At 42.1% G+C, this 21051-nt stretch overlaps 1 protein-coding gene across 4 annotated transcripts in view; it reads right to left on the bottom strand.

The window, feature by feature from the left end:
* The window catches only part of pik3cb (phosphatidylinositol-4,5-bisphosphate 3-kinase, catalytic subunit beta), a 219792-nt gene that overhangs the window by 105765 nt on the left and 92976 nt on the right, over window positions 1-21051 (bottom strand). For all 4 annotated transcript variants that reach the window (XM_068042109.1, XM_068042108.1, XM_068042112.1 and 1 more), the window contains 2 exons: window positions 4956-5141; window positions 2094-2322 (listed from right to left, as the gene is read on the bottom strand). In XM_068042109.1, coding sequence (XP_067898210.1) covers window positions 2094-2322; window positions 4956-5111 — 385 coding nt within the window. In that variant the 5' untranslated portion in view covers window positions 5112-5141. The remainder of the gene's footprint in view (window positions 1-2093; window positions 2323-4955; window positions 5142-21051) is intronic.

Genomic DNA, 21051 nt, shown 5'->3' with positions numbered 1-21051 from the left:
CATTATTCCGGTCTGATCAATTCTAAGTTAAAAATAGGGGCAGAATAATTGAAATTAATGGTGACTGAAACTGCTGTTTAATGTGTGTTTGCATCATTGAGTGTACCATATGATGATAGCACTTGCCAACTCTTGTATTCAATTGAATTCAATGGAAAAAATAAAATCAGGTTGGGTATATAATGGAGGCGAATCTGATATCACCTGTTTTACGCCCCCCGCAAAGTTCTGGCCATGAAATCAGTCAGTCAGTCAGGCAGGCAGACAGTAGTAGGCTGCAAGGGTGGACTCTCGGGACTGCTCTTGGAACATTCATGCTTGTATATACTTAAAGCCACTTCCCACCCACCTTCAAATTGGAATGGAAAACTCATGTTTGTGAACAGACATTGAATTGATTATGCTAACTTTTACCATATTGGGGAATAAAGTAGTTACAAACTAAACCAAACCAAACAACACCTTACCTAGTGTTTATTCAGTTCGCCTTTGGAGAGATTAAAGGAATATAGAAGCTTAAGACAGTGATTGGCCCAAATTAGAAGGGAATTTCATTGTTAGCTTGGAAAGATGATAGGACATATCAATATATGTAATTACTGCAGAGAATTATTTAACTTGTACCAGCTTACAGTTCAGTATAACTACTAAAATGTGTATAGTAGATAAGTTCAGTCAAATAAACTGGCAGGGTAAAAGCATAAGAAATAGGAGCAGGAGTGGCCATTCAACCTCTCGAGTCTGCTCCGCCATTCAGTAAACCATGGCTGATCTGATTGTGGCCTTAAGTCCACTTTCCAGCCAGCTGCCCATAACCATTGACTCCCTTGTCAATCAAAAATCTAACTCAGCCTTGAATGTATTCAATGACCCTGCCTCCACTGCTCACTGGGGAAGAGAATTTCAAACACCAATGATTTTCTGAGAGAAAAAATTCCTCCTCATCTCCGTCTTAAATGGGACTTCCCTTAATTTGAAATTGTGTCCCCCAGTTCTAGATTACCCCACGGGGGGAAACATCCTCTCAGCATCTACTGTGTCAAGCCTACTCAGAATCTTATATGTTTCTTTATTTTTATTTTTTTATTTAGAGATACAGCACTGAAACAGGCCCTTCGGCCCACCGAGTCTGTGCCGACCATCAACCACCCATTTATACTAATCCTACACTGATTCCATATTCCTACCACATCCCCACCTGTCCCTATATTTCCCTACCACCTACCTATACTAGGGCAACTTTATAATGGCCAATTTACCTATCAACCTGCAAGTCTTTGGCATGTGGGAGGAAACCGGAGCACCCGGAGGAAACCCACCCATCTTTCAATAAGATCACTGCTCAATCTTCTAAACTCTAATGAGTATAGGCCCAACCTGCTCAACCTTTCCTCATAAGACAAACCCCTCATCCCAGGAATCAGCCTAGTGAATGTCCTCTGGGCTGTTTCTAATGCAAATATGTCCTTTCTTGAATAAGGTGACCAGAACTGTACACAATACTCTAGGTGCTGTCTCACCAATGCCCTGTATAGTTGTAGCAAGACTTCCTTACTTTTATACTCCAACCCCCTTGCAATAAAGGCTAACATTCCATTTGCCTTCCGAATTACTCGCTATACCTGCATGCTAACTTCTGTGATTCATGTACAAGGACACCCAGGTCCCTCTTTATTGTAGCATTCTACAGTCTCTCTCCATTTAAATAATATTCTGCTTTTCTATTCTTCCCGCCAAAGTGGACAACCTTATAATTTCCCACATTATATTCCATCTGTCAAATTTTTGCCCACTCACTTAACCTATCTATATCCCTTTACAGACTCTTTGCATCCTCCTCACAACTTGCTTTTCTACCTATCTTCGTATCGTCAGCAACTTTGGCTACAATACAGTCGGTCCCTTCATCTTAGTCATTAATATAGATCGTAAATAGTTGAGGCCCCAGTGGTAATCCCTGGCACTCCACTAGTTACCTTAAATCAAAATCAGCCTTCATTTTGGCTCAGTTGGATGATCACATCACATCACACTGTTGGTATGTAGACCAGCAGGACAAAAGACATTTCAGACAGAATAAAGAAATGCCCTACCTTTCCCAATAAGAACACCAATTTTTGAATCCAGTAGTTTTTCAGATCTATTGCAGTTCCTGGCTACAAGCTTTAGAACAGGAAGGAAAGGTCTGACATCACAAAGGCGGCGAGATTCATCCTCCAGCTCTTCATGCACAGCTGATTGGTTTACACATTGAAACATATAGGAGTCCTGTTCGCCAAGGACACTGTACAGTGGGTATGTCTGTGCCTGTCGCCATAGGAGCTGCAATACAACAGAAAGATTACCTAGAGTGCAGGCTAAGTTCGCCAAAATAGAGGATCCAAATTAAAACGAATTCGGTAAAATGCTCATCACTGAAATTCTGTCTCTTTGGTCAAATAGAAAAAGTCCAGACTCAAACCATTAAGTAGGATAACTTTTATCAGCCATGGCCCAGTGATAGCGCTATTGCCTCTGAGTCAGATGGTTGTGGGTTCAAACCCCACTCCACAAACCTGAGCACATAATCTAGGCTGACACTTCAGTGAGGAAGTACCGCACTGTTGCGATGCCATCTTTCAGATGAGATGTTAAACTGAGGCCCTGTCTTGAACTGAATGTTAAAAAGATTCCATGGCACCTTTTGAAGAAGGGAGTTCTCCTGATGTCCTGGTCAATGGTTATCCTTCAACAAATATTGCTAAAATAGAGATCATGTGGTCATTATCTCATAGCTGCTTGTGGGACCTTAGTCATAGGTTGACTGTGCATAAATCTCCATTGTTCTCGGTTGGTACTCAGTGGCCTAGCTGGGAATATGCTTGTCAAGAGGAGTCAGAATTGGGCTTGATGTGATGTCCTCCATAGTTGAATAGCCTGTACAGATAACACATGGAGGAGGTTGAGGGAGGACAGCAGGTACCTGTGGGACCCTACTCCAACATGAAGTAACGCTTCAGTAGAAGAGGAAAATTAGAAAAATGTAAATTCTATTTACAGCATTACATGTGTATGGATTATTCAAATCATTGATGATCATTTTTAGTTAAAATGGAGAATATTCAACATTTATTTTAATGATATATAAGCTGCAACCTTAAGTGACTTACATGAGTATGGGTTCACCATACAGTTTACTGCTGGAGTTCACCTTGTGAAGTTATTGTGGAGGAAGCTAGCAAGGAGGCTCACAGCTTTACCATAGTCATCATCTCCGCCATTTGTGGGTCATCTCTACTACTAAATTTAAATCATCTACTTTTTAAAACTCAAATCTGATTGTAAACTGGAAAATACCAACAGAAATTTCTGGAAATAGAATCCAGCTCTGACCTTGGATTCCGATGGAGGATCTACATCCTGGATTGATAATTTATCTTTTCTCTAACAGGTGCTAGGTCTTTCCAGAAATTACTGGGGTTTTAAAAAAAGGTCTCTGATTCAGAAATCCATTTCTATGTTGATTTTCAGTTTTATAACTAACAACTTGTATTTATATAGCACCTTTCATGTAGTAAAATGTCCCAAGGCACTTCACAGGAGCCTTATCAAATAAAATATTGCACTCAGCCACATAAAGTGGTTTTAGGGCCAATGACCAAAAGCTTGGCCAAAGAGGTAGGTTTTAAGGAGGGCCCTAAAGGAGGAAAGAGAGGAAGAAAGATGGAGGAGTTTTGGGAGGGAATTCCAGAGTAAAGGCCTGCTACCTGACCCGAACCCGACGGGACCCAACGACATGTGTCGGGTTCGGGTCAGGTCGGGTCGCACTTCCGGGTCCGGCATTCGGGCTCGGGTCGGAGCAGATTGGATATGCTCTATCACCACCTCAGGTAAGTGACTCTAATTTTAATTTACTTTTTGGACTTTAAAGGTGGTTTTGTTATAGTTATTTTAAGCTTGTGCAGGTAAGGAACAAAGTGAAAAACGGAAGGTAGGTTAACTGATGGTCAGGTCAGGTCGAGTCAGGGCACGGGAAAAAATGGAAGGACTCGGGCTGGGTCGGGCTCGGCTGGGGTTCTGTTGGGCTCGGGTCGGATCTCATTTCCAGACCCGAGCAGGCCTTTATTCCAGAGCTTAGGGCCTAGGCAGCTGAAGGCACGGCTACCAATGGTTGAGTCTTTAAAAAAAAGTCAAAGAATTTTTTTCCAAATGGTCACATTTTCTGCAGAACCGTATGTACACACGAGATAAATATCGTGCGCCCTCCTTCAGTAAATCCAAAACCACCACATCAAACTTTAATCTCAAAGTTCGATGTATAAGGGGTTTAGGTTTCATGGCAAATATGAAGCAAAACCCATGACTGAAACACAGCACTTCAAGAACAATTATGGTGATCCTCATGTAATGGATTTGATTGTTACCATGAGTAACATTCTCTTTTTAAAAAAAAAGCATATTTAACCTAGAAAGGCCTAAGAAGTTAACCTTTGATATAGTTTACCATATCCCAACCTCTGGTGGAATCTGCAATAATTTACAATCATTATAGTAACGTTCATCTTTTCCAACTACCTGTCACACATCGATACACAAATAAAACTCATATTAACACTAGGATAGATATCAGAATTGGCAATCAGGAACAATGAGGTGCAAAAATCCACCCAGTCATTTCAAAAGACATAATTTTCAATCAAGGAGGGAGAGTTTCTTTATATACCATGCTGATTATCCAACTTGAGACCATTGCCAGTCAATCTATTTATACTACACCTGTACAGACAACAAAAATACCATCACATCCTAATATTTTAAAATAATGGTCAGTTAAGTTTGCATGGGGAAGAAGAGACATGGAGGGAAAGAACACAAGAGGGGGAGGTCTAGGGAATGAATCTGAACATTTACCTTTACCACTTCTACTAGAAAGCAAGAGTTTAAAAAACGCAACACAAAATGACAAGCTTACTTACCGATTTGATATGTTTGATAGTGGCTTCCCGAGGCACATCCAACTGTATGTACATCCCTGTGGGTAGTAAGAAGTCTGCAGTGATCCAGTTATCTGCTGGGATCTGGGAGTCTACTGCCCAAATATCCAAAGATTCAGTCATGGCTGGAGGCATCATGAAAAGTTAACGCTATACAACCACATGGCCCTGTGAAGAAACAAAGCAGCATCTCAACAAAATGTCCTTTCGACAAAATAGAGCAGGCAAATTTGAGCTTAAGCAACTCCATTCAAAATTCAGTCACCAGAGAGGGAGAAATCATATTACTGGGTAGAAGAGCAAGAATCTACTGTTACTGGGTTAGATGGCAGTTGTTGCTCTTTAGTGGGAACACATTATAAAAGGCTATGCATCTTTTGATGCATTGCGAGCAACCCCGTAGGAGATCTATTAACAGTCAATAACCTGTTCTACAAGCTCAAGGGTAACATTCAAAGTGTACACTAATTCAATGTAGAATGCTGAGATGTTAATTCACTAACACTGCATAGGAGGATATAGTTGAAACTAATTATAGCAGCCATATATCTTACATTTTAATAAACTCTTCAAAATAAAAGGCAAAAGGCTTCATGTTGCAAGTAATACAATGTGATGTGATAAATTTGGTTATCTTTGGTACATAAAAAAACATTGGGTTGTCTCGATTTTCAGTTGCGGAGGTCGTGAGTTGTGACATGCCCGTGTCCATTCAGATTGAGGTGGGCTGTGTGCATATTTGGTGCACCTGCTTCATCTGAAAGATTGTAGCATGTGGCCGAGTAGATCCCACGCTGTTGTCTTCTTAATAGTGCCGGCTGCCTCTGCACTCAGCAGGGGAGCCCATTAACATTGTTTACAGACCACGTGGCCCCTTCTAATGGAAAGCGGCACTGAGGAAAATTGCTGCAACTTAAATGGTGGAAAGGTGAACACCAGGGCAGAGAGAGGGTGCCAGATGCAGCATTGGAGTTATTAGTGGTGCAGGTAGGCAGGAGGAGAGATGCCATAGATCCGTGACGGGGGTTCAGGAAGGTCCACTATCAGAAGTGATTGGGAACAGGTGGCTAGGAAAGTCAACTCCTGGAGTCTGCACCCGACCTGACAGCAATGCCACAAGAGGTATAATGACTTCATGGTCGAGGTCAGTGAATGCATCTTGACAACTCCTACCACAACACCACCAACCTCTCACCCTGCTCAATGCACCACACATCACTCATCCAGCAGCATTCCCTGGCACTCAGGATTCACACCTAACATTCAGATACTTTATCTCATCCTCGCACACCTACCAATGCTGCCAGTCTCGCTCCTACCTCTCGCTGCCTACACATACCTCCGGCTATTCACCTATGGCATGCGCATCACCCAACACAATGCAATACAGCCACTGACATTCTGCCCCTCTCTTGCAGAACAAGGTGGCCCACAATAGAAAGGTGCAGAGCAGAACCTGCAGGGGACAAGGACACATGCATCTCCTGAACCCCATGAAGGAGATGGCTCTCAGCATCATGGGGTTGACTGAAACGGATCCCATGACATCGAGTATCGCTTAGAACATTGAGGATGATGGCATCTTCCTACCTTATGCTCCTTCTCAACTCCCAGCACATCATCCTGTTATCCGGCATGATGAGCAAGCTGCTGATGGTGACCATGGACCTCATTTTTTCGACCCCAGCCCCCTTCCCCATCCCAACCTTCCCCATCTTATTTCTTGCTTTCAGACATCCAGGAACTGCTGCCTGATCAGGCACAGCAGCTCAAGGAGGAAGAGAGAACAACAGCACAGCACCTTCAAGTTGGGTGCCTGGCCCTTTAAATAACGCTAGTGTAGAGCCCACCTTGCAGCAGAATACCTGGTCTTCGCAGAGTGATCCAGAAATTTGTTTTTGGACCTGCGTGGTTCAAGTTTGGGATCCTGGTGTCAAATCAGCCAGTTGGTCTGTGTAATGTCAGAGTAGAGTCAATTCAAGGCCTTCTAGCACATCCAGAGGGCAGAGGACATCCCTGCGCCTGCCCTTCTCCTCAATAATGCAGCATGAGCCTTGCAGGAAGCAGCTATTAGTGCAGGGCACATTACAGAGTACCACCAGAGGCAGTGCTACACAGGAAAATTACACACCTCTTATGTTTTAACTGGAAATTTATTTCAATTTCATTGTCAAAAACCACCAGGAGTAGTAGGTCATTCAGCCCATCGAGCCTGCCCACCATTCAATATGATCATGGCTGATCATCCACTTCAATGCCTTTTTCCCACACTATCCTCATATCCCTTTATGTCATTTTTATTTAGAAATCTATCAATCTCTGCTTTAAACATACTCAATGACTGAGCTTCCACAGCCCTCTGGGGTAGAGAATTCCAAAGATTCACAACCCTCTGAGTAAAGACATTTCTCCTCATCTCCGTCCTGTGGCTTCCCGCTTATTTTGAAATTGTGTCCCCTGGTTCTAGACACCCCAACCAGGGGAAACATCTTACCTGCATCTACCCTGTCAACCCCTTTAAGTATTTTGTAGCTTTCAATGAGATCACCACTCATTCTTCGAAACTCTAGAGAATACAGGCCCAGGTTCCCCAATCTCTCTTCATAGGACAGTCCCGCTATCCCGGGAACAAGTCTGGTAAACCTTCGTTGCACTCCCTCTATGGCAATAATATCCTGCCTAAGGTTAGGGGAACAAAACTGCACACAGTACTCCAGGTGCAGTCTAACCAAGGTTCTATACAATTGAAGCAAAATTTCACTATTCCTGTACTCAGATCCTCTTGCAATAAAGGCTAACATACCATTAGCCTTCTTAATTGCTTGCTGCATCTGTATGTTAGCTTTTAGTGACTTATTGACAAAGACACCGAGGTCTCTTTGTACATCAACACGTTCTAATCGCCTCACCATTTAAGAAATGCTCCGCACATCTATCCCTCCTACCAAAGTGGATAACCTCACATTTATCTACATTATATTCCATCTGCCACATTCTGCCCATTCACTAAGTCTGTCCAATTCCCCTTGAAGTAGCTTTGCATCTTCCTCACAACACACATTCCCATCTAGTTTTGTGTCACCCACGACCTTTGAAATACTACAATTGGTCCCCACATCCAAATCATTGATATATATTGTGAACAGCTGGGGCGCAAGCACTGATTCCTGTGGTACCCCACTAGTCACAGCCTGCCAACGCAAGAATGACCCATATATTCCTACTCTCTGTTTTCTGCCTGTTAACCAATCCTTAATCCATGCCAGTATATTACCTCCTATCCCATGTGCTTTAATTTTACTAACCAAGCTCTTGTGGGGGACTTTATCAAAGGCCTTTTGAAAATCCAAGCATACCACGTCCACCAACTCCCCTTTACCACGTCCACCAACTCCCCTTTATCAATTCTGTTTGTAACACCGTCAGAAAACTCCAACAGGTTCGTCAAACATGATTTCCCATTCATAAGTCCATGTTGACTATGCCCAATCAGATCATTATTATCCAAATGTCCACTTACCACATCCTTTACAATAGATTCTAGCATTTTCCCAACAATTGATGTAAGGCTAACAGGTCTGTAATTCCCTGTTTTCTCTCTTCCTCCCTTCTTAAATAATGGGGTGACATTTGCAACCTTCCAATCTGCAGGAACCGCTCCAGAATCTATAAAATTTTGGAAGATGATCACCAACGCCTCCACTATCTCCACAGCTACCTCTTTCAACACTTTGGGGTGCTGAATATCAGGTCCTGGTGCCTTATCAATCTTCAGCCCCATTAATTTCTCCAATACAACCTTCTTACTAATACTAATTTCCTTCAATTCCTCATTCCCCCAAATCCCTTGGATCTCTAATTCTGGGAGATTTCTTGTATCTTCCTCAGTGAAGACAGACACAAAGTAATCATTCAGCTTCTCTGCCATTTCTCTATTCCCCATTATAAATTCTCCTGACTCTGCCTGTAATGGACTCATATTTGTCCTAGCCAAATGTTTCCTTTTTACGTAACTATAGAAGCTTTTACAGTCCATTTTTATATTTTTTGCTCGCTTACATTCATATTCTATTCTCCCTTTCTTTATCAGTTTCTTTGTCCTCCTTTGCTGTATTCTAAAATCCTCCCAATCCTCAGGTTTGCTACTATTTCTGGCAATTTTATAGGCCTTTTCTTTTAATGTTATACAATCCTTAATTTCCTTTGTTATCCACGGTTGACCGCCATCACTTTTGGGGTTTTTATGCCTTGAAGGAATGTATAGTTGCTGTGAACTATGTAATATTCCTTTAAAGACTATGCATTGCCTATGTACTGTCATAACTTCTAATGCATTTTTCCAATCCACCTCAGCCAATTTGCCCCTCATACTTTAATAATTTCCTTTGTTCAAATTTAACACCCTGGCTTCAGATTGAACTACCTCACTTTCAAACATAATGTAAAGTTCTATCATATTATGGTCACTCATCACTAAAGGTTCTATTACAACAAGGTTATTATTTAGCCCTTCCTCATAAAACTAAATCTAAAATAGCCTGTTCTCTAGTTGGTTCTTCAATATACTGCTCTCGAAATCCATCCCTAACACACTCTGAAACTCGTCCTCTACAGCATTAGTGTTCATTAGGTTTACCCAGTCTATATGCAGATTGAACTCACCCATGATTACTGTACTACCCATGCTACATGCTTCTCTAATCTCCTGATGAATGCCATGCCCCACAGTACCACTACTGTGGTGGCCTATAAATAGCTCCTACCAATGTTTGCTGCCCCATGCTGTTTCTTAACTCCACCCAAACAGATTCCATATTGTGTTCTTCCAATCTGAGATCCTCCCTTACTGATGTACTGATGCCATCCCTTGTTATCAGCACAACACCACATCCTTTTCCTTTTTGCCTGTCCTTCCTAAATGTCAAATATCCTTGAATATTCAATTACCAGTCTTGGTTACCCTGTAGCCATGTTTCCGTTATGGCAATTAGATCATACCCATTTACCTCTATTTGGGCCTTTAATTCATCTGCCTTGTTGCGAATGCTGCTTACATTCAGGTAGTATGCCCTTAACCTTGTCTCCTTGACATTCTGCATTCTAAGCCCAGTTGATGCTTGCCTTTGTTTTGCCTGCCTTCTAATGTCACTTGCTACTTTCCTACCTCCTGTTACCAGCTTTACTTCTTTCCAATTTGAGCTACCCCTCAGGTTCCCATCCCCCCAACAATCTAGTTTAAACCCTCTGCAACAGCACTAGCAAATCTCCCTGCGAGGATGTTAGTTCCGGTCTGTTAAGATGTAGCCCGTCCATCTTGTACAGAACTGGTCCCAATGCCTCAGAAATCTGATGTCCTCCCTCCTACACCAATTCTCCAGCCACGTGTTCAATCGATCAATCCTCCTATTCCTATGCGCACTAGCATGTGACACTGGGAGTAATCCTGAGATTACTGTTCTGAAGGTCCTACTTTTTAATTTCCTTCCTCACTCTCTAAAATCTGCTTTCAGGACCTCATCCCTCTTCCAACCTATGTCATTGGTACCAATGTCGACCACAATCTCCGGCTGTTCATCCTCCCCCAGAAGAATGTCCTGCAGCCACATGAGGTAATGGAGGTGATGTTAAGATGCTTTTAAACACTATATACTTTATTGCCATGTGTGTCTGCAAGCAAAGGTTTACCAATTTCGACAAAAAGCAAAATATTGCAGCTGCTGGAAACCTGAAATGTGACAGACATTCAGCAGGTCAGGCAGCATCCACTGAGAAGGCAAGAGTCCTTGATGTTTCCAGTATGAACCGTTCATTAGAACAGTTGTTTCAGGAGGAAAGTGGCAACTATATTTCAGAAACTCTACAGTTCTAAAACACTTTATCTTATTTATAATCAATTAAAGTGGATATGCTAATATTAAAAAGGCACCCAAGAGTTAACAATGTAATTGGGAGCAGGGCTGTTCTGTTATTTAGCTCATGTACCAGAGGTATATTAACAAGACTGTGTGGCCAATCTTGTGAAAAAAAAACTGACCAACCAGTGTTTAAGATAACTTCCACTTTATCTGAACGCCATCCACTTTAGTCCATATCGTTTTGCAGTGATCCAATTGCTGTTCATCTTTTAGACAGGGAGTTAAATACTTTTCATAGGGTGTTGCCATTAGTACAGAGAAATGTCATTTTGAAAGACATGTAAGAGAAGACAAGAAACAGAAAGGCGCCAATCCCTGAAGGACTTTAATATAGCTATTGTGATAGACAACAAACATTAATTTATCATAATCCAGTGTTTGCATCCTCTGAGAAACTTGCATATCCAGTTCAGTACTTCGCCAGACAGGACATAAGAAGCCAACTTTTTAATGAAGCCAAGAGTAGCAGAGGGAGGCCATTACACCCACCTAGCTCATCCTTTGACAGAAAGGAGTCTATTCCAGGTCATGATCACTGGCATTTTGTTTATAAACAACATAAGCAAGCATTCTCTTTATGATAAGAGAAGCAGAGTTAACGTTTCGGGTCAGTGACCCTTCTTCGGAACTGAGTTCCGAAGAAGGGTCACTGACCCGAAACGTTAACTCTGCTTCTCTTTCCACAGATGCTGCCAGACCTGCTGAGTGGTTCCAGCATTTCTTGTTTTTATTTCAGATTTCCAGCATCCGCAGTATTTTGCTTTTATTCTCTTTATGATGTTCTGTTCTGTTTCCCAAAACAGATATACAAAAAAGCTTATCTACTGTATGGTATACACACACACAAATCTAAACAGTGCGCTGAATCTTAACTCCCAAAAATGGGGTCGGTTGGGGTTGGATTAGAGGTTCAAATGCAAAATGTCTAAGACAGAAACTGAACCCGTCTCAAACCCATCCACTCAGATTTTAATGAAGGCAGGTCAAGTAAGCAATCCTCTCGCGGGAAGCAGGTTAGTTATTTAAACATTCTGATGAGGTTGTGTAGATTATTTTAACATTCATTCTATTTTAAAGCACAGTTGGTTGGGTTTCCCAGGCTTTAAGGAACTCGGCACCTTAAAAGGAGGCAAGAAAAGCTGAATCCGTGAGGTAAGTGCATTATCGCATTGCTTGTGAGCCAGGGTGAGTAGAAGTGCTTCCTCCAGGCCCAGTAAACGCACACCCCCACCACCATCGGACCACCCCCAACCATCATTGATGCCTGATGACAACCATCTACTTCCCCCAAGAACCATTCGATCCCATCTCCGCGATAGGGACCCCAACCCACAATCCACCCGTGCTCTCTCTCCTTCCCCCAGTACACCTATCTGCTCTCATATGCTTCAGCCTTGTGAAGCAGGCTTCCCACTTGAAAAGCTTCCAGACTGTCAGTGGAAGGGAATCCCACAGAAATAAATTTAAAACAATCCTGTACTTATTCTGCAGTATGTTCAGGAAACCATTCCTCTGGACTTCCCAACCTCACAACAGCTCACCTCCAGGCTAAAATTCAGGCCATTAACTCTGTTCCTACTCCACAGATACTTCCTGACCTGCTGAGTATTTCCAGCATTGCTATTTTTATTTCTGATGCATTCGCAATATTTTGCTTTTGCTCATAATCCAGATCCATTCCACGGGGTTTGTCAATGAATAATTAAAAAGTAACAAAGCACTCATCAATATCATCCACATTACTTACACTTAAACCGGGCTGGAACAAATGTCGTGGCAAATCGATTAACTAAAGAGGAAGACAGGGCTTTAAACAAATGAGCAGGGGTGGGGGGTGAAGAGTAGGGTTCAAGAAAGTATAACTTTAAAAGCAGTAAGAAAAATGTCAAAGATGCAAAGTAGAGTGATGATTTGGGTAAAAATAAACAGAGTGCAGCAGAAAGGGACAGAACGCTTCATAAAGAAAATAAGACATTAGTGACTAGGTTAATATCAGGAAAAGATAGAAAAAAGTTAAAGCTAAAGGCACTATATCTGAATACATGAAGCATTCACAAAAAAATGGATGAATTAATAGAACAAATAGATATAGATGGGTTTGATCTAATAGCCTTTACTAAGACATTGGGCTGGATCTTGTTCTCCCCCAGGTGTCAGGTTCCGTGGCGGGGTCCTTGATCCCGTGATGGCCCAGCCCAATCTTCCCGACAACGGCGAGGCTCCACGTTGGCCACTTTCCACTGGCCGATAGGACCTCAATTAAAATATTCAAATCAATAAAATGAATACATTTAAATAGACTTATCTGCGATCTTGAGGACCCACCGCGATCTTTGGCGCTGTGGCTGGCACTCCCGTGCCTTCAAATCCCTGTCCGGGGAAATGCTGGTGGGGAGGGGGGAGGGGGTAAGATTTTCAGTACGGGAGGTGGGCAGGTGGATGGGATCAAATAAATGTAATGGGTGTAGAGGATGGTGGGAAGGGTTGATCTTTAAACTTTGCGCAGTTTTGCGGGAAGGGGGAGGGTCAGATGTAAAAGGTAAGTGTTTTGGGGTGGGAAAGGGGAGTTATAAATTTATTTATTTAATTTTTTTGGTTGTGTGGGGGGGTTACTTCTTTAAAAATTTAAATGTGCCGGTAGGGCTGGCAACTGATGCCATTGCCAGCGACTGACAGCCTGCCCCCTCCACATGGTTGGGGGGGGGTGCGGTGGCGGGCTTTCCCAGCCATTTAAATGGGCCGCCGCACAGGAGATTGCCATTTTTTAAGCTCACTGCTGAGATTGGCGGTGGGCTTAGAATCCAGACCACTTATTTTAATTCTTTGCTTGAAAATCACTGAGGCATAATTCATTGGAAATCTGAGATTGAGTGATATGTGAATGTGCAGTATGTTGCCAACTGCATGTTACATGTTCAACTATGACATTTTACGGGTATTTTTACACCTTTTTACACCTTGATTCTCTCAGTATCAAAAAAATATTCATGTCTGTCTTGAATATACATCCACAGCTCTTTGGGGTAGAGAATCCAAAAGATTCAAAACTCTTTTTGTGAAGAAATCTCTCCTCACCTCAGTCCTAAATGGTTGACACCTCATTCTGAGACTGTGTTTCTTTTGTTCTGGACTCCCCAGCCAGGTGAAACATCCTCCCAGCTTCTACCCTGTCAAGCCCCTTAAGAATTCTATATGTTTTAATGAGACCCCTTCATCCTTCTAACATCTAGTGAATATAGGCCGAGTCCAATCAATCTCACCTCATAGGACAACTGTGTCATACCAGGAATTAGTCTAGTGAACATTTGCTGTAATCCTTTAAGGCAAGTATATCCTTCTTTTCATAAGGAGACCAAAACTGTACAAAGTACTCCAGGTGTCGTCTCACTAAGGCCTTATATAGTTATGGTATGACTTTTCACATTTATACTTCAATCCCTTTGTAATAAAGACTAACATTCCATTTGCTTTCCTAATTGCTTGCTGTACCTGCATGTACCTTTTTGTAATTTGTGTACAAGGATATCCAGGTGCCTCTGAATACCAACATTTCCCAGTCTCTTGTCATTTAAAAAGTATTCTGCTTTTCTGTTTTTCCCACCAAAGGAGATAACTTCACACTGCTCCGCATTATATTTCATTTGCCATGTTCTTGCCCACTCACTTAACTTGTTTATCCCTTTGCAGCATCATTACGTCCTCCTCACAACTTCCTTTCCTTCCTAACCTTGTACTGTCAGCAAACTTGGATACATTACACTTGCTTCTCTCATCTAAGTCATTGACATAATTGTAAATAGCTGCAGACCAAGCACTAATCCTTGCGGTACCCCACTAATTATAGCCTTCCAACCCAAAAATATCCTGTTTATTCCTAATCTGTTCTCTATCCATGAACCAATCCTCAATCCATGCTAATATAGTTTCCCCAATCTCTTGAGCCCTAGTTTTGTGTCATAATCTCTGTGTGGCACCTTATTGAATATTTTTTGAAAATCCAAATACACTATGTCTACGGTAATATATTACCCCCAACTCCAGGAGCCCTTATCTTGTGCAACAACCTTTCGTGTGGCACCTTACTGAATGCCTCTAAATATACTAGATCTACCCTGCTACCTACATCCTGAAAAAACTCAAACATGGTTTCCCTTTCATTAAACATGTTAATTTTGCCCAATCATATTTTCTAAGTGCCCTGTTATCACGTCCCTAACAATAGCTTCCAGCATTTTCCCTGACTACTGATGTCAGGCTAACTTGAATAGCGGAGTTAGGTTAGCTATCTTCCAATCCAAGGGGACTGTTTCAGAATTCTGAAAGATCAAAACCAATGCGTCCACTCTCTCTGGAGCCATCTCTTTTAGAACCTAGGATGTAGGCCATCAGGTCTAGGAAATTTGTTGGCTTTTAGCCCATGGATTTCTCTAGTACTGTTTCTTTACTAATACTGATCTTTTTAAGTTCCTGAATCTCATTAGATCCTTGGTTCCTCATTACTTTCAAAATACGTTTTGAGTCTTCTTCTGTGAAGATATATACAAAGTACTTATTTAATGTCTCTAATGTTTCCCTATACCTGTTATGAAAGTGCCTCTGTTTTTTCTGTTTATTGAGGATTCATAGTCCAACTGAAGAAATGCTGAACATTTTTTTTCAAGAGGGTCATCAACAGGTCACTGAAAGGACTTGTTTGACAACAACATTTACTGGTTATCACATGACTCAACTTAAAAATAGAACAGAAACCCTGGTACCTGAGGAAGATGTGTGCAGAGAAGTGACAGGTCAGAAGGTGGACTTTCTGTTTCCAGCTTCACTTTTGAATTGTTTAGAGTTGGGAATGAGCTGTTTAAAAGGGGTTGGAGTTTTAAAAAATAAAACTGAAGGACAGAACTCCAGCTAAGCCCAGCCTGTTCCATCTCTTTAAAAAGGCTGCAGAAGAAGGAGAGAACTTCCAAGGACAGAAGAGAGTTCCCAAGGAAGGAGAGACCACAACCCAGCTCAGCTTTCCAGCACCTCTCTAAAAGACCCTGAGAAGTCCACTGTGTCAACTCATCTCCTCTCCTGTTTTTGAAGAAAAGCCTGCGAACTAATTCTCAACACCACCTGAAAAGAACTCTTCTAAAAGATCCCAGTGACCCGTCTACAGGTGCTCGGAGGCCAGACTGCATGCTAGTTTTTGGAACAAAACATATCGCATCTGCTGTTTCTTCAAGAATGAGCAAGTATTCAGCCCAAGTTTTTTTTGTTTGTAATAGAGCTCTAAAAACAAAAATTCCTTTATTTTTCCGGTTAACCGGTATAAGTCCATGTGTGAGTGTCACGGGGCTAAGGTAAAAAGGGAACTTTAATATTTCAATCTGTGTGTTTATGCTATATTTCATTACTGGTTAAGACTTGTTTTATAATAAACTGATAACTTTGTTGTTTATTAAAGAAACCTGATTGGTGTGTTTGATTCTGGGATAAAAATAGAGTCTATGATTGACTGTATTGGGAAGTGGAAAAAAATTTAAATATATGTTGTGACCCGTGGAGAAGTGGAACTAGAATAAACAATGCATTCCTCCTGCCCCGGTCGTAACAGCATATCCAAAAGAAGCTTGGGAAATCCTCCTTCTGCTTTCCTACCTCACTGATGAAGATCACTGCTAACTAAGCCACAGCCTAAAGCTTCACTAAAACTTTCAATTCATTCAGAATTCTTACATTTCCTACAGCCATTACATTTTTCCTTTACAAGTAAAGACCATATAATGACAAGTCATTCTACATCAAGTTTGACATCTTGTTATCAATTTTTAATATTAGTTTGTCCACTAATCAAATTCAATTAAGTGCAAACATCTTCATCTGAAAAACACTAGAATGGCCTAAAATTCTCCTAATGATAACTATTCGCAAGTCTTAATATAAGCAGCCAGTAGGTAGGATGTAAGTCATTTGAAATTAAACACACCCAAAGTCATTTTGCCCTAATATTCCCCCACCAATTTGTTGAAATTGGGTTTCAATAATTCCCAAAGGGGACATTATCTGTTCACCTAGGTTTGTTTGAAATGACTTAACTTATAGGAAGAATCTCATTTGGGGAAGGAAGGGGAGTGTAACCAATGCCTGTGGAATTGCACCTTCAGGACTAGGAGGCAGAGAGAGGATTACACTGTGCATGTGTGTGGGCAAGTGGGGGGAGGAAAGAGATATTAGCCACATTAATCAGGCTTTAACATCAAAGTTTAACAATTACTCCTAATTTAGAAATACTAAATCCACAATTCTGGGCTTGTTACATCAACAAAACTTCTTACCTGACTCCAGGGACTACGGATGAGGCAAATGCAATTTATGATGTGATACTATACAGACCGGGAAAGTCTCAGGTTAACTCTCTGGACATTTAATTCAGATGAACTCAGAAAGGGAAGCATTGGGGCACAATAATTAGTCTCTTCTCTCAAGCTCAAGGGCAAAATAGATAAATAGGCCCATTCCTGATCACTCTATCCCAACTCTTATGCATGTGGAAATAAAGCATGGAAAGGATCAGTCTGAGCCACCACAGTTTCCCACAGTTGAATTGTATGCTAATGTAGAGTCCAGCTGAAATAGGAAACTGGATAATGAGATTTTGTACTAGTGGACACCTGCAACCATAGTACCATACCCAAGTAGGGGGTCACAACCTTCATAAGGAAAAACAATTGGAGGAGGGAAAAATGAACCTTCCTTTCCATTGTCTTTTGTCTTCCTTTTAAGTCATATTTCCAACCTTAACAACAATAACTTACACTAAATATATATTTGTAAGTATTTTTCTCTTTTTTTCTTTTTTCTTCCTGGACTCTCCAAACAACACTAAGAATTTTGGATTCAAGTTCTTTGCTCACACATTGTGAGTAGTACTTAAATAAAGCAGAGAAAAAATAGGAGAATTTGCTCCTAAAATAACTACAAGTTTATATCTGCTCTAAAGCCTAACTTGTAATGTTCAAACTCAAAGATAAGCTCAAGCCAAAATCATTTAAGGTTTAATTGTAGGACGTTGTAGGGCCCATTTTGCATCACCTCTCTAAAATTATTAGGTTATTCACCTGAAGCTTTACTACTCCCCTTCTTTTAAAATCCTCTTTCAAAAAAAAAACTCTCTCTTCAACCATGTCTGTCCTGAATCTCTCCCATCTTTTACGTGGTGTTGTCCTTCTAAAATACACAGATGTTGCTGTTGAGAGATGATCTCATTGAAACTTACAAAATTCTTACAGGAAGTGACAGGGTGGATGTGGATAGGATGTTGCCCCAGGCTGGTGAGTCTAGAACAAGGGAACATAGTCTCAGAATAAGGGACAGGCTATTTAAGACTGAGATGAAGAGGAATTTCTTCACTCAGACGATGGTTAGTCTTTGGAATTTTCTACCCCAGAGGGCTGTGGAAGCTCAATCATTGAGCATGTTCAAGACAAAAATTGATAGATATCTAGATACTAATGACATCAAGGGATATGGGGATAGCGTGGGAAAATGGCATTGAGGTAGATGATCAGCCATGATCTAACTGAATGGAGAAGCAGGCTCGACGGGATGATAGCCCACTCCTGCTCCTATGTTCGATATGAAGGGTGCTATATAAATGCAAACAGTTGTCATTGAAGTAAACACTAATTTGTGTTTCAAACAAGAAAGAAGTAGGTCATTTGTACACACATTTAAACTTACTCCTAAATTTGATCTGAAGTACATACAGAAAGAGTTACACTGCCTATACTTCCTGTACTTACCCATTTCCTGTGAACCTAATGCAAATATGCAAAATTGAAAATGGTTACTGGAGCACACGATCTCTTCTTCTTTGGCCTCCTTATCTCGAGAGACAATGGATACGCGCCTGGAGGTGGTCAGTGGTTTGTGAAGCAGCGCCTGGAGTGGCTGTAAAGGCCAATTCTAGAGTGACAGGCTCTTCCACAGGTGCTGTAGAGAAATTTGTTTGTCGGGGCTGTTGCACACTTGGCTCTCCCCTTGCGCCTCTGTCTTTTTTCCTGCCAACTACTAAGTCTCTTCGACTCGCCACATTTTAGCCCCGTCTTTATGGCTGCCCGCCAGCTCTGGCGAACGCTGGCAACTGACTCCCACGACTTGTGATCAATGTCCCAGGATTTCATGATGCGTTTGCAGACGTCTTTAAAGCGGAGACATGGACGGCCGGCGGGTCTGATACCAGTGGCGAGCTCACTGTACAATGTGTCTTTGGGGATCCTGCCATCTTCCATGCGGCTCACATGGCCAAGCCATCTCAAGCGCCGCAGACTCAGTAGTGTGTACAAGCTGGGTATGTTGGCTGCCTCGAGGACTTCTGTGTTGGAGATACGGTCCTGCCACCTGATGCCAAGTATTCTCCGGAGGCAGCGAAGATGGAATGAATTGAGATGTCGCTCTTGGCTGACATACGTTGTCCAGGCCTCGCTGCCATAGAGCAAGGTATTGAGGACACAGGCCTGATACACTCGGACTTTTGTGTTCCGTGTCAGTGCGCCATTTTCCCACACTGTCTTGGCCAGTTTGGACATAGCAGTGGAAGCCTTTCTCATGCGCTTGTTGATTTCTGCATCTAGAGACAGGTTACTGGTGATTGTTGAGCCTAGGTAGGTGAACTCTTGAACCACTTCCAGAGCCTGGTCGCCAATATTGATGGATGGAGCATTTCTGACGTCCTGCCCCATGATGTTCGTTTTCTTGAGGCTGATGGTTAGGCCAAATTCATTGCAGGCAGCCGCAAACCTGTCGATGAGACTCTGCAGGCACTCTTCAGTGTGAGATGTTAAAGCAGCATCGTCAGCAAAGAGGAGTTCCCTGATGAGGACTTTCCGTACTTTGGACTTCGCTCTTAGATGGGCATAGTTAAACAACCTGCCCCCTGATCTTGTGTGGAGGAAAATTCCTTCTTCAGAGGACTTGAACGCATGTGAAAGCAGCAGGGAGAAGAAAATCCCAAAAAGTGTGGGTGCGAGAACACAGCCCTGTTTCACGCCACTCAGGATAGGAAAGGGCTCTGATGAGGAGCCACCATGTTGAATTGTGCCTTTCATATTGTCATGGAATGAGGTGATGATACTTAGTAGCTTTGGTGGGCATCCAATCTTTTCTAGTAGTCTGAAGAGACCACGTCTGCTGACGAGGTCAAAGGCTTTGGTGAGATCAATGAAAGCAATGCAGAGGGGCATCTGTTGTTCACGGCATTTCTCCTGTATCTGACGAAGGGAGAACAGCATGTCAATGGTCGATCTCTCTGCACGAAAGCCACACTGTGCCTCAGGGTAGACGCGCTTGGCCTGTTCAGAGCGACTCGAGCAAAGACTTTCCCCACTATGCTGAGCAGGGAGATTCCACGGTAGTTGTTGCAGTCACCGCGGATACAAAAATAAATTTTTGAAACCCAAGAATGTGGTCATTTACTCTTGGTGCTTCGACAACAACAACAGCAGCTTATATTTATATAGCGCCTTCAACATAATATAACGTCCCTAGATGCTTCACAGGAGCATTGTGAAGCAAAATTAGACACTGAGCCATATATGGCAAGGTTAGGTCAGGTGAACAAAAGCTTGATCAAAGAGGTAGGTTTTGAAGATCATCTTAAAGAAAAAAAGAGAGGTAACGAGGTGGAGAGGTTTAGGAAGGGTATTTCAGAGCTTAGGGCCTAGAAAGCTGAAGGTATGGCCACCAATGGTGGAACAACTAAAATCGGGGATGCTCAAGAGACCAGAATCAGATGAGCACAGGTATCTCGAAGGGTTGTGAGGCTGGAAGAGATTGCAGAGATAGGGAGGGGCGAGGCCATGGAGGGATTGCAAAAAAGGATGAAAATTTAAAATCGAGGCTTGGCTTGACCAGAAGCCAATGCAGGTCAGTGAGCACAGGGGTGATAGATGAATGGGACTTGATGCAAGGACATGGGCAAGGGAGTTTTGGATGACCTCAAATTTATGGTGGGTCGAATGTGGGAGGCCGGCCAGGAATGCATTAGAATAGTCAAGTCAAGATAACAAAGGTATGTATCACGCTCATGCAAGGAGAAATTAGGAACTATAAAATGAACTGATGAATTGCTGTAAAGCAAGAGGTCAGGTGACCTCTCCTGTACTGAGAATACAGGTAGTAACTGCTGG

Source organism: Heterodontus francisci, chromosome 11 (assembly GCF_036365525.1).
Source record: "Heterodontus francisci isolate sHetFra1 chromosome 11, sHetFra1.hap1, whole genome shotgun sequence".
Taxonomy (NCBI): domain Eukaryota; kingdom Metazoa; phylum Chordata; class Chondrichthyes; order Heterodontiformes; family Heterodontidae; genus Heterodontus; species Heterodontus francisci.
This window is presented reverse-complemented; position numbering and strand designations above follow the sequence as displayed.